The 13,466-nt window shown below is 39.5% G+C and overlaps 1 protein-coding gene across 1 annotated transcript in view; it reads right to left on the reverse strand.

Annotated features, from left to right (window-relative positions):
* Nucleotides 1-316: 316 nt before the first annotated feature.
* Nucleotides 317-13,466, reverse strand: part of LOC115022465 (solute carrier family 12 member 7-like) — a 32,522-nt gene continuing 19,372 nt past the window's right edge. The window contains 18 exon segments of the mRNA XM_029453446.1: nt 317-1,872; nt 2,212-2,345; nt 2,669-2,683; nt 3,161-3,330; nt 5,023-5,118; nt 6,179-6,286; nt 6,444-6,575; nt 7,200-7,369; nt 7,569-7,764; nt 8,478-8,646; nt 9,149-9,253; nt 9,527-9,646; nt 9,777-9,875; nt 10,018-10,136; nt 11,717-11,891; nt 12,385-12,442; nt 12,687-12,785; nt 13,262-13,432. Coding sequence (XP_029309306.1) covers nt 1,781-1,872; nt 2,212-2,345; nt 2,669-2,683; nt 3,161-3,330; nt 5,023-5,118; nt 6,179-6,286; nt 6,444-6,575; nt 7,200-7,369; nt 7,569-7,764; nt 8,478-8,646; nt 9,149-9,253; nt 9,527-9,646; nt 9,777-9,875; nt 10,018-10,136; nt 11,717-11,891; nt 12,385-12,442; nt 12,687-12,785; nt 13,262-13,432 — 2,228 coding nt within the window. The 3' untranslated portion in view covers nt 317-1,780.

Raw genomic sequence — 13,466 nt, forward strand, 5'->3', positions numbered from 1 at the left:
TGCTTTTTGTGTGCGTGTGTCTATAAATGTTTCATGTCATGTTATGGGAGTTTCCATCCAAGTCTGAATAAACACTTCTCACTGTGGGCCAGCTCATTATGTTGGTCATTATTTATGGGCACAAATAGTCTCTAAAGCTCTGATAGAGATGAACACAATCTTCTCCTGTTTTTTGCCAGAAACTCTCAGTTTCAAATAAATGTTGTTTTGACAGCAATGCATTTATTGATTGTGAAGCCTAACTGACAACTACTGAGTCTTTCAAACCCAGAAAATCCTAAAACCTAAAATCTCCATTGATGACATGACACCTGTCTTTAAGATGTAAATCTTGATTTATTGCTGATGCCGTGTACAGACTGACATATTATCTGGTGATATTGATAATGGTTAAATTCCAGCTTCACGGAAAAAGGAAACTCTCTAACTTCAGCTTGTTTACAGTTTATATTCCAACACATTCAAAGAGTTAAGAAACAAGTCATTTTTACATATACAGAAAATAACTAAACTAGAAAATAACTAAAAGTGTCCACATTGTGCTTGCACATCATGGAGTTCAGTGGAAGTTTTGCGCTGAAATATACTGTAATTATGACAATATCTTTAGTGAATCTGACCTTCAGGGGCAGACAGTGATGTGCAATTCATGGTGCCATCAGCGGCCGCAATCCATTCTTTGTGAATTCGCCCATCACAGATCCAGACTAAACTCTTTTTTGGTTTGTTTAATTTGTGTGTCTTTTGTTGAACTAACACTTGACACATTGTACTTAAACATAATAATATTAAATACAAATACTACTATGTAGGCTCCATGTTGCTCAGTTTTCCTCATCAATGCACACTAGCTTTCAATGAACTCACACATGCACCTTAACATGTTGCTCCAATACATCATAATACGTCCTTTAAATACATCATTAACTCAACTAAAATGTACTAAAATCACAAAAGTTGCACTTACTCTGTTGCATTTTCACTATCTCTTCCCTTTCACACTAATGTTATCTGTGACAACAAAAACAGTTCATAAGCAATGTTCAAGAGGATCTCTAGATTACAATCAATACTGCCACATTTAACCTTATACTGTCCTGATAGTATCAATGGGACTTTGGCTTTAACTTCTGATACAGGGATATGAGGCAAAATTTAGATTCTGTAAAAATGGCTTAAAAACACGTTCAACTCATTCCCTGATTCTGAAGGTGTGCGTTATATGTCAATGAAAAGTTTCATTGACGGCACTGAAATAAATAAAATCCCTATGTTAGCTTTGTTAGCATCTTTTGTTGAAACCAATGAGCCAGTTGCCAGCTACCACAGTCAGTGTTATGCTAATTAAATGATGCTAATAACAAGCTGTAGTGAGTGTTCTTTCCTCCTACAACTGCCTGGTGAAGCAATATAACATATTACATTAAAATGACAGCTCTTTAAAAAAGGTTTTTCTGAGGATAGAATATCTCTGAAGTGCAGCCACACATTTTACAGTGTATAGATGTGATGGAGGTAAGGAGCCCCAGGAGCAGAGAGCCTTCTGTGGCCCCAGACGATGCACTGAGCTCAAGCTGTGCTGCAGGCAGACTCCCCTGTCCTTCCCAGCAACCATGGCCCTCCTTTATTTTCTCCTGACACCGTGAAAGGGAGTTGACTGTACTTCCTTTGTCTGACATCTTTGTCCAGGTTCAATTGTCAACCCCCTGCCCTTTGGGGTCCTACTGTCCAACAATGCTTCCTTACAGTGCCCTTCCAAACAATTAGGAACCTCTTGGTGCTAGGAGTAGATGGTAATAACCTCCCGACCACCTCCACGAACCAACAGGACACGGTCTAGGCCATCCATCAGGACCTCCAGGAACTCCATATCTGAGAGTCACAATCTGGTTAAGGACAAACTGTACATTACAGCAACACATGCTGCCATTTTCAGATTTAATCACTTTTAAGAGCACATTTACATTTACTCAAGCACCGTACTGAGATACAAATTTGATGTGCTTGAACTTTACTTGAGTTTTTCCATTTGATGTTACTTTACAGAGATGAGGATTGTATCAATTTTCTCATCTAACTATTGGCAAGAAAGTCGATCAGCGCATTTCACGGAATGTGGAACTATTCCCTTAATATGTCAACATTTATTTGACTGGCTAAACAACAGAATGACTTGACTAACTGAACGACTGATTAGCTGAAAAAGGATACAGTTCTCATCCCCCTTCTTGTTCTTCGGTGGGCCCGGCATGTTGAGCAACACCAGTTGTGATTCACGGGATTTCTTTAGCACCACACCGTTCAGCTTCACCGCCGTGTGCATCCTTCGTACGTTGGACTGGTTACTACGTTAGACCATAGACATTAATAAGAGCATCGGTTATCCTGTCATTCATGCAAAGTCAGTGGGCTTTTTGAGTATAATATTCTCAATCAGCAAAGGGAAGCACAGTATGAGTGATTGGAAATCTGATGATCATGTAGGCAAATACGGTACACAGACACATGCAGCTCTACATTTGTCATCATGCAGCCTGCTGCTCAAGAAAACTGGACTACTGATCTACTTACACAGAAGCATGCCAACACAGACGTTATTTGACAGCACCCATGCACAGACAGCTCATGCACGTCGAAACAAAAAGCCAAAGATAAAGAAGTGACTTACAGGTTCTCCCACTCTCTAGAGGAATAGAGCAAAAACATATCCAACATCAACGCAATAATAAGGCTAAACCTAAAGACAATATAACCAATTAAGTGCAGAAAATTCTAAGATGGAGCAATTCACCCATTTCGAATGTTATCAGCCCATTAAATGGTCGTCATCAGTAGTGATCACTGGGTTTAGGAAAAGGTCATGGTTTGGGTTTGTGAAATAAGTTTTCTTGTTACGCAACCTAAGTTGCATATTTAAGTTAATTAGGTTATGTAAGTTAACCTACTTATGTAACTTAAGATAAGTCAACGTGTTGACTTTTGGTTTCACTACAGGACACGAACAGCGGTCTCCTCGGAGAAAGTCCTGTGTTTGTTGACCTAAACCGTATTGTTTGATGTTCAGTTGAATACAAACATAATGTTTGACATGTTGGACACTATAACAAAAAACAAGGAGTTTTTCTTTAAGATGTTTTGCAGCAAAGCTGGATCTACTCACGGTTTCATATTAAACATGTCCTTAACTCCCATTCCTTCTCTTTGTCTGTTCCTCTCGTTAACCAGTTTGTCTTTGGTCCAGGTCATGTGGACACGATCTGGTGTGGCACCTGCAGCTTTGTCATTCATTGTAGCGTGAGACGCTGTGTTCCGGTCGTGGATCAACTGTGCCTAAACAAAGGACAGGTCAAATGATCAAAAGTCAATTAGGTGTTTTCAGCGATGTACATCCTCGTTTTCATTTCTATTAATACAACATTGGATTTCCAAATGAATCCTTGATGGTAAATGCCTCATAAAGATCAAACAAAATATGATTTTACTACTTCTCAAAATAAAGCCAAATTATTCTGATTCTACATTTCTGTTCAGTAGTACCTTGTATTTTAACTCAGCATTAGTGGACATTTTAATCACAAAGCAACATGTCATTGGAAAAATGTCATCGCTTTACAGTTGTGAGGGACAAGAAATCATGACCAGAAGAGGATATGAAGACAAATTATGCAGATGTAGTTATTTTTAGGGCAGGTGATAGACAGCTTCATGGTGATGGCAGCACATGCAGGAAAAGAACACAGAAACACTGACTGACTGACTGACTGACTGACTGACTGACTGTCTTGTGATCTTCATTAAACGTACAATATGTAATTTTCTCAATCTCTCAATCAAAACAATAACAAAAGATGGCGCAGTGGCCCATGCAAGTTTGTCATTGCAGTCAGCTTCTTCCGATTAGGATTGCTTCATTGTTCATCGTTCAGGATATGGGGTGATCCTGCCCATCATACTCGACACTAGCTAGCAGAGCAGTAGGATGTATGTGTTTTGGTGTCAGTGTGTTTACATTTCCAAAGAGCGTGATTACGCTCTCATTATTAATTTCCCCTTCATCCTCTTCCTCCTGATCTAATACCACAAGTGAGGGAGGTGTGGGTGGAGGCAGACAGTCATCTCCAACTCCAGAACTCACTAAACCTCCACATCACACCGTATTCACTAAACAACATAACAACACTGATAATGAAAACAACTGAAAAAGAGAACACAGGCCGACATTGACAACAATGGATCTAAGGGCGCAAAGAACGTGGCATGTGTACCAAGAGTATCTTAGGGCATCTAGTATGTGTGCGTGTAATCCTGACATGCTGGCTGGCTCTGTGATTAACTGCTGGCAACAATGCCCCTTCCCCATTCCGTGTACCTATTTAAGAACAGCGAGGCGAAATAACGGAGCAACAGGCTGTGTAAAAGTGCTCTCAGTGTATAACATCTTTCCCAATTCATTGTCTATGGAGCAGTTCCAGACTTTATAATTGATGACATCAGAAATTTGAGTTTTAATTTAGTTTTTGGATTTGGGAGAGAGTTATCTTGTCATGTTAACTAGTGGAAAGAAAAATAGGAATAGGAATAAAATGTATGGATTTTGGATATATGCGTAGTATCTCAATGATTGCTGGCTATTAACAACATGATGGCGACCCAACACTTTGTTGCTATAAACTATAAACATGATCCAATGTTAGAAACTGACAGAATGGATGTAATGGTTAGATGACTGGATGGATTCTCGCGTCTGGGAGTCTGGTCGATTTAAAGGCTCTCAGTGAGGAATTTGTCTTCCTCTGGTGGCAGCTGTTGGTCCCCGTGTCTCTACCCAGTCAATAATGGAGGGTAGACAGCAAACACAGAGGCTGAACATTTGATCCCTTAATTCAGCTTCTGATGACAACACTGTCTCAAGCATTGCAGTTGTTATAAATGGATTATGATGCAAGTGAGGATGGCATGATAAATGAAGTGACCAATGGCGTCATGGTCGGCCACTACAAGCCGTTTGGTGGCCGTGACTACCTCATCCTCTGGTATGCACAGGGTGATGAGGGAAGAAACACCTGATGACTTCTTCCTCTTTATGGAGCCGCGCGATACATCTGTGATGCTCTGAATCTGAGCCCGTTGTACAATCACAAAGCCAGGTTGGGGGAAGAGTTCAAAGGTCAACAACAACAGGTCAGACCATGAGGAGTTATGCTACATCTTTTTATTTTGGGTGGAGGCAAGCTGCATCAGTATAGTACAGCTGTAATATATTTTATTATAGTGCTGTATACAGTTTATTGCAGCATCACACTTGGAATGGAATATATTAGTTTGAGCCTGTTGTAGCTCTACTCATTGAAGTTTCCAAAGTTTTTTTTTGTGTGTTTTTTACAGTGTTGTGTACAGTGCAGTGTTAAAGGGACAGTTCACCCAAAAATCTAATATATATATTTTTTAAAGTCACACACAGCAATGTCTTGTCAAGTAATCACGACCCGTTCACTCAAGATAATCCAAAAACCTTGTTGTGAGCAGTTTCACGTGGGTGAAAGCTGAGCTGTAACTTTAGAGCAACTTTGAGTTCTAGAAAAGCGCTATAAAAATTTAATTTACTATTATTAGAGAACGACATTAATGTTTACATCTCACGCTGCCACAAGCACGAGCCTCTCGTGCACGGTGATAAGGTTGGGGGAAAAATAGTTCCTATAAGAAACTGCTCAAAACAAGGTATGTGGATTATCTTGAGTAACAGGGTCATGATATCTGGAAAGAGACATTGCTGATGGATTTTTCAAAAAGTATTTTTTGGCGCTTTAAACACCACAAGCCGAGTGCCAACTAGTTCCATTATATTCGAGACATCTCTAGGGCGGATATCTCCAACACTCACACCAAACAATCTGGATTGATGAATACTAGTACAGGTAAGAGGAACAATATGTGTTTTTCATTTTGGTGTGAACAGTCCCTTTAAGCTTGTCTTGGTAACACTTTTAATTAAATTAAACTGGTCATTATTTTTGATACAACAATACAGTTTTGTCACCCCTAGATAGGACATTGTGCCATTGTTGATTAGAGAAATATAATATATATAATTATAATGTTTGTATTGACATCAACAGCATTAAGTTTTTACCAGAGTTTTTACAGTGCAAATGTTAAAACGTGGGTTTCACATTACCTCTCTCTCCCTCTCAGTGCGGGACAGCTGCATCTGTTTAAGCATTTGAGACCTCTGCTCCATCACCAGCGTCTTCTCATAGGTGAAGGCGGAGATGTCGCTTTCATGCTAGAGGGGACACATAGAACATTTCCAATCAGATTCTTATACAGACTTATTGTCCTTCAATGTTTGTAGTGAACAGGTAGCCTTTCAGTATCCTGCTCGAGGGTTGGGTCAACCATCATTAGATGAAAAAATTAATTGACTGAATTGTAAGTCTCACCATTTCCACAACCTCAACCTCCGCATCCAGGCGTAGATGGTAGAGAAACATCTGGAGGTCTTTCTTCATCTGGATGGAGTTGTCGTCCATCTGGGCCACCGTGAAGATTCGCATTTTACATTTCCTCCATACCTGCAGAGGTAGGAGATGTATGAGTATCAGCTGCAGTTAAGATGCCAATCTCAGAGCACAACATTATATCTGTGATCTAGGAAGGACATATGAGCAGGAAACTCAACAATTTAGTAGCTACTTGAAGCATTACAACATCCATTTTTATTATTATGAGTGAAGACATTGTCCATTATTATTCTGTTATGGCACAGAAGCTGCTTTATAGAACAAGACAAGAGGTCTTCTTGTGCAGATGGTGCTAAAGTTTTTATGAGAATGAAAGGCTCACTGCTAACATGTTAAACCCTCTGTACAGTAGAGAAGATGTAAGGGCAAAGAAGAAGATTTTACTTTTGATTGATTTGAAGAGAAGGGATGGCCTCACCATGGTCCTATTTCATCATTTGAATTAGGTAAAATATGTTTTGTTTTTAATGAATTTATTCTGTGTACTGTGTAGTTTTTACATGATTATTGACTCAAACATGTGTATAATTCAGTTAGATAAAAAGACATAAAATAATCATGTAAAATGAAACAATAACGAGACAATTTAGACAACACACACACACACACACACACACACACACACACACACACACACACACACACACACACACACACACACACACACACACACACCTTATGTTGACTCAGCAAAAATGGCAGCAGCATGAGCAGTCCTCCATCGTGAACGATCCACCACACATCAATGGTTCCCTCCTTCAGACGCTCCTGGTTACTAGGGAAATGGTCAATGTTCTTAGCAACCATCAGAGCCTGATGAGCTGCCGTCGTCTCTCTCACAGTTTCTGCAGAGAAATAGAGTAATGGCATTTGTTTCTTTGTAAGGGCTGTGGGATACAGCAACATAAGTTATGTGTCTCCCTCTGCTGTTTTCCCTTCTTGACTCTTTTTATCGTGCAGATATACGTTGTGCCGGCTTGCCAGCAAAGGATACAACTCCTTACATGTCACACACTTCCTTCAAGACGCTCCTATGTAGTTTACCTATGAAGTTCCTTCTTGCCGAGGAGTCCCGGGCTTGTCCCCAGCCTGCTGGCCATGCCATCAGGACAGCGTTGTGTTTCATTCCTCCCAGTCCTGCTGACTGGATGAGCAGGGAGAAACCGTCTCGCAGGTTGGACGACACCACCACATGGGAGAAACCCTTCATCTTCTCTGCAGCCATCGCTGCTTTCAGGTTCTTCAGGGAGCAAAGGAAAGGAGAGGAAAAGGACAATAAATCATGTCTCAGAAGATGAATTGTGCGCAATATTTTGAAGTGATTCATTGCTTGTATCACACGTTGGCCGCCTCTTTTCTAATATATAACTTCTATAAATGAGCGGTATACAGGAAATCAGGTTAAATGTAAAGTGAACATAATACCTGGTTCAAACTGATAATGGTTTTAACATGACTGACCCTCAGAAAGATGACTGACTTTAGTTTGTATGAGACTCAGAAACATATAAACACACTCAAGCACTAATAATGACTTGATTTTGATTGTGGCTTGATAGCTTGTGACGTCACAGTAACTCTGTCCACTTCTTATGTACAATCTTTGTTTCTTATACTTTGTGTTTTCAGCTCGTTCTGATGGCCCGCTTGCAAGAAAATATATTCATGCTTTAAAAAAGTATATGGACATTATCTAGAGCTTATGTGAAATAAAAACAGATGGTAAACCTACACAATAGCACTATAAGAGCTGCATTCTTAAAAAACTTAATTTTAAAGAGAAAGAAACATTTATACAATTGTGTTGTTGAGTCACAAGCGTTTGTCAAGTGAGTCTTGCAGCACACACCAAACTTTTATGGTACTCTAAATGGGTGATGTACCCATGACTTCACACAGTAGACCTGAGACCTGAACACTGGAAAAAAACATGTAAAGGACAAATTGACAAACCTGCTCTCCAGTCTTGGCATCATTCTCGCGGGTCATAAAGGTTCCCTCCAGGACCGAGCAGACGATGGTCAGTCCTTTCCCTGCTTTGAGCTGCGTAGTGAAGGACATGAGACGCGGGTGTTTCACCGCCAAGTCAGAGTCTAACTTACACAAAACCAACAGCTGAGGCCTGAAGAGAAAGAGAAAAAAGTCAATAGTAGAATACAAGCCAAAAGAAAAGCATTGAAAATGAATTATAAACAATTTATGATATAAATCCAAACCTCTTACATTGTTTGAGTGGAAATTATAGTACTTAGCCGTGTTGAAAAATAGATTTATTTTAAAGGGAAAGTGTTCTCATTTTTTTTGTATTTTATGAAAGGAGTTAGACAGATGTGATCTTATCAGACCTCTGTAGCCTGCTGCTCATCTCTGCTGCAGGCTTGAATTTTTCCGACAATGTTAGAGTGCAATGCTAAACTGCCACCATTTTTAAAACCTTTTTTATTTAAGATCTATTTTTGCCCTATTCACCCCCAAGAACATATTCCTTTTGACTGTATTTTGCAGAAACTATTTTCTAACTTCTTATTTTCAATGAAAAAAGCACAGAAAAAAAGATCCTCTAAATTGTACAAACAATGGTGTGTCCCTTCCCCGAGCAAATCACAACATACACAGATGCTCACCTCCAGTTTTTGGTGTGTAATGGTACTTCCTCCAGCCGGATGAGAGCATAGCGGGCTGCATTTAAGGACAGACCTCTGATCCCGTCTCCCCATTCCTTCACTGCCCTGCAAGCAAAATGTCCAAATAGTAGAGTTTCACCTCTTTTTCCAAATGTTTATGAATAGAATAACATTACATGTTGTATCCGGTCTCAGTGGCGTGCAAGATGTGAAGCTAAGTGTCTGTGTTATGTTGGTTACAGCTTGTGAATATCTATAAATCAAGAGAGAAATGACGCTTCATGTACTTCACATTACACAAATAAACAGTGGCTAGTTTTGCTTGGACACTACCAGTGATGTAGAGTTTAAAGTTTTGATTTGAACTCGCAGACTCACCCTCTGTACTCAATGTACTTATAGATACAGCCGGCTATCACCATGGCAACCAGGGCGTAGTACCAGGAGGAGATGAACATGAGGGAGAGACACAGACTCATCCCTAAGAAGGACAGGGTCCTACACACATACAGTATATATTACTGTTTACTGACCAAAATCTGTGGTTTTTGATCAAATCTGTGGAAAACTTACGTCTTACATAACATGTGCAGGATTCATTTTGAGTTTAGTTGGAAGCTGTTCTCACCAGTGATAGAACTTGAAGCGAGGTCTCCAGTTGGGGGTACGGAGCAAAGTCTGAACAGCACAGGCCAGGTTAACAAACAGATAGCACATGAGGAAAAACCTGAGCAGACACACACAGAAAAGAGAGAAAGGACTGAAATTAAATGCACAACACTTTGAAAAGAAACGTAACACAGAATGAAAGCAGGTGGGAGAGAAAGTGGATCAGTTGTTTATATTTTCTACAGTGTTAAACCACCTACATGGAGAGGATGGGGGCCACGGCATCCAGAGAAGCGATGAGGATTCCTATCTCACAGATCCCAACTGTCAGCAACAGAGCCCAGGTGGGCTCACCATTAGCCTTCCCGTGACCAAAGACCTGAGAAAGACAGAGACAGAGAGCGATGGTGTGATACAGAAACATCGTATCGTCAAGGTCAAACAGTACAGTAGAATATACGGAGCGATATATATAATTAATTTAACACGGATAGTTTGCTGGCTTTTTCGTTTTAATCTCATCTATTTTATATCATATACGTGATGATTGATTCATTATGTCAATCATTTATAAAGCATGAACACCAGAGAAATCAAGCAATCTGAAGTCATCACCTTGAGCTCTAGGAAATTGTGATGGATTTATTTTTACATAATTTTTTACTTTGTATAGACTAAACAATTATTCTAGATTATTCTAGGGAAATGCATTCAACACCACTGTTAGACCCAAGCATCAACCTGTCAAAAGTCAATCAAAAGTGAAGCCAATGCAGGAGTGCCTTTAACTTGCATTCTTTCAGATGGCCAGCAGGGGGCGACTCCTGTGGTTGCAAAAAGAAGTCTGAAGAAGTCTAATAATAATGCAGCTGTCAGAAACGTGTCATCAAAGGAAGCGCTGTCCTGTGACAGAAATAAAAATGCCAAACAAATGTCTTTCAAAAGCAAAGCAGTTGGTGACTAATGTGAGAGGTGGTCATGTGACAGTCACAGAGATATTAGAGGAGAGAATATTATAGCCTACAGTAGGTGATGATAATGAAACTGGACCTGCATAAAGACGCTGAGGCAGCTGTTGTGAAATAACTTCCCTAACAACTATTTAATGTATAAATTGTGGCAAAATTAAAATAATTAAGCAATGATGGCGATGATGGCGATGATAATCTGCTGAATTGGATGTTAATTTTTGCATGACTTTGTCTGAATTACATTTTCTATTTGAGTTCCTTTCTGTATCATATTTAAACTCAAATTCATACAGATTTATCTCTCCTGTGGAAAGAGTATCTGTACATGACTGGTACAACACATTTGGACCACTTGTGAATTTCCTTTAGTGCCAAAGCGAAAAATTACAAAAACGCTGAAAATTTGTGAAATTCCCTTAAATATCTGTCACGTTCCACTTAATTACACATCTGTTTGTGCGAGTGCTTCTTGGATGAGGCCCAATGTGTTTTGCTGATAAACACTGATGTGAGAAAACTCCACAGGGCACATTTTAGTCAAGTATAACATTTTCACTGCACAGTAATCAAGTCAAGTCCATTTTATGTAAAGAGCCCAATATTACAAATTTGCCTCATGGGGCTTTACAATCTGTACAGCATACAACACCCTCTGTCCTTTCAGATAAGGAAAAACTCCCCAAACAAAAACACATTTAACAGGGAAAAATCAGTGGCTTTGTTAGGTTTTAATTGAGGTTAGAAGTTGGTCTAAATCTATATTTGGGAGAAAAGCGCTTCACTGTGGCAGAAGTGAGCCAAATCAAAACATAACAAGGGTAAGCAAAACATTCCATCACTGTAATGTAACTACTACGATACACAATGAGGCATGCGAAGAAGCTGAAAAGACCCATTCCAGACAGAAATATAGTAAGACAAACTCAAGTCACTTTGTGTTTGTGTGACACTGTAACGTGTGAAAAACACAGATATTTCTAACACTGACCTGTAAGAACGGGATGATGCCATCCCGAGCGATGGCCTGCAACAGGCGGGGGGCGCCAGTGAGGCTCTGAAGCCCCGCCCCACAGCAGGAGAAAAACGAGCCAATCACAATCACCCAGGGTGACGGCCAGGCCAGAATACCAATAACTGGGTTCTTCTTTACTGAGTAACCAAACCTGAAACACCCAAAATCAATCAACATTTCATACGACAGGTATGTGCTTCAAAATAAAAAAATATCAAAAATGATACATGACAAAATCACATAAGATAAGATGGTGTTACATAAATGAAAACATATAAGCTAAAAACAAAAGATGGAATGGTATTACAATACAAAGGAATAAGATAAAAAGGCCTTATAATTATTATTATTTTATTAAAAAAAAGGGAATAATAATAATAAATCTGATTCTAAAATAATTGTTTTACCCGTTAACCACACACCTTAAACCTAACTAAAGGTTTGCAAGAAAATAGGTTTTAATTTCAAGAACGCATAAAATAAAGTATGTACCAGAGTGAGACACATCACAAACAAATTCCATTAAACACCAATGATTCTGTCTCTAAAAACAACTATTTCTTAAAAAGCTTTCCATCACCTACTACCATTGCCACCATTTGTTTCTCTACAATGAGCAGGAAGTCCATTAACAATACTCTTACTTGTCTCTCAGCACGACGCCTTCAATACAGGCTCCGAACAAGACCACGCAGGAGATGTCTGAGCAAGAAGTTAAGATGGAAATACGTACACTCGGTATTTACTTTGTAGTAACAAACCTCATCTGTGACATTACAACACTCGTACATACACAAATAGCTGGCAAAGTTAGTGTTGCTGCTCTCAGTCATCAACTGATATACGGCTCATACACATGCACATGCTTGTGTCACATGAGTTTATACTGTACTTTGTATATACTCTGTCAGCTGTATCACACATTTCGAAACAGTCTATAGGATACAGATGAAAGAGGTGGTGAGAATAGCCATTATGGTTCCTATTGGGATGGACCTCTGGGCATCTCTGAGATCCCCAGACCTGTTAGAACCAGCCATTATACCTGAAACACACACACAAAGTATTCAGATCCTTTACTTGTATGAAAGTATTAATACCACTGTGTGAAAACACTGAAATGCAAGTAAAAGTCCTTCATTTAAAGTTTTACTTGGTAAAAGATTTTGTGATATTGTGGTTGTATAAATGTCATTTATGAATCAGAATATTTAGTTAGATACAAACATGTTGTGACATGACTTTTGGACTGAGAAAATGTACAGAGACGAGGAATGAGACACATACAAACGGATGAGCGGTTCTCGTGTGCGCCATCAAATAGAATCATGTCGCCGCCACGGTGTTAAAGTGCGTAAGTATTAAAAGCAAAATGTAATTCACGTCTCGAAAGTACAAGAACTCATCACTCAGAACTGCTCTTTTCAGAGTGTATTAATATAGAACATATTATTGAACTTCTTCTCACGATCATTTCTCACTGATACGAACATATACATATTTGCTTGGTATTTGATGTACCTGTGACAGAGGGGAAGTATATTCCCACCAGCAGAGTGAAGTAGGTGGTGATGTCATTGAAGACGTAAGGCTTATCCATGTGATCTGGCGTGTCCTGGGTTTCTTGCACCGAAGGCTGGCTTTTCTTCTCTATGTGCGTAGCAGCTGGACCATAGTCCCCCCACAGGTTGTCTAACGAAAAGATGGACAGAGAAAAGGATCATCA

The sequence above is a fragment of the Cottoperca gobio genome, chromosome 17 (assembly GCF_900634415.1).
Source record: "Cottoperca gobio chromosome 17, fCotGob3.1, whole genome shotgun sequence".
In the NCBI taxonomy this organism is placed as follows: domain Eukaryota; kingdom Metazoa; phylum Chordata; class Actinopteri; order Perciformes; family Bovichtidae; genus Cottoperca; species Cottoperca gobio.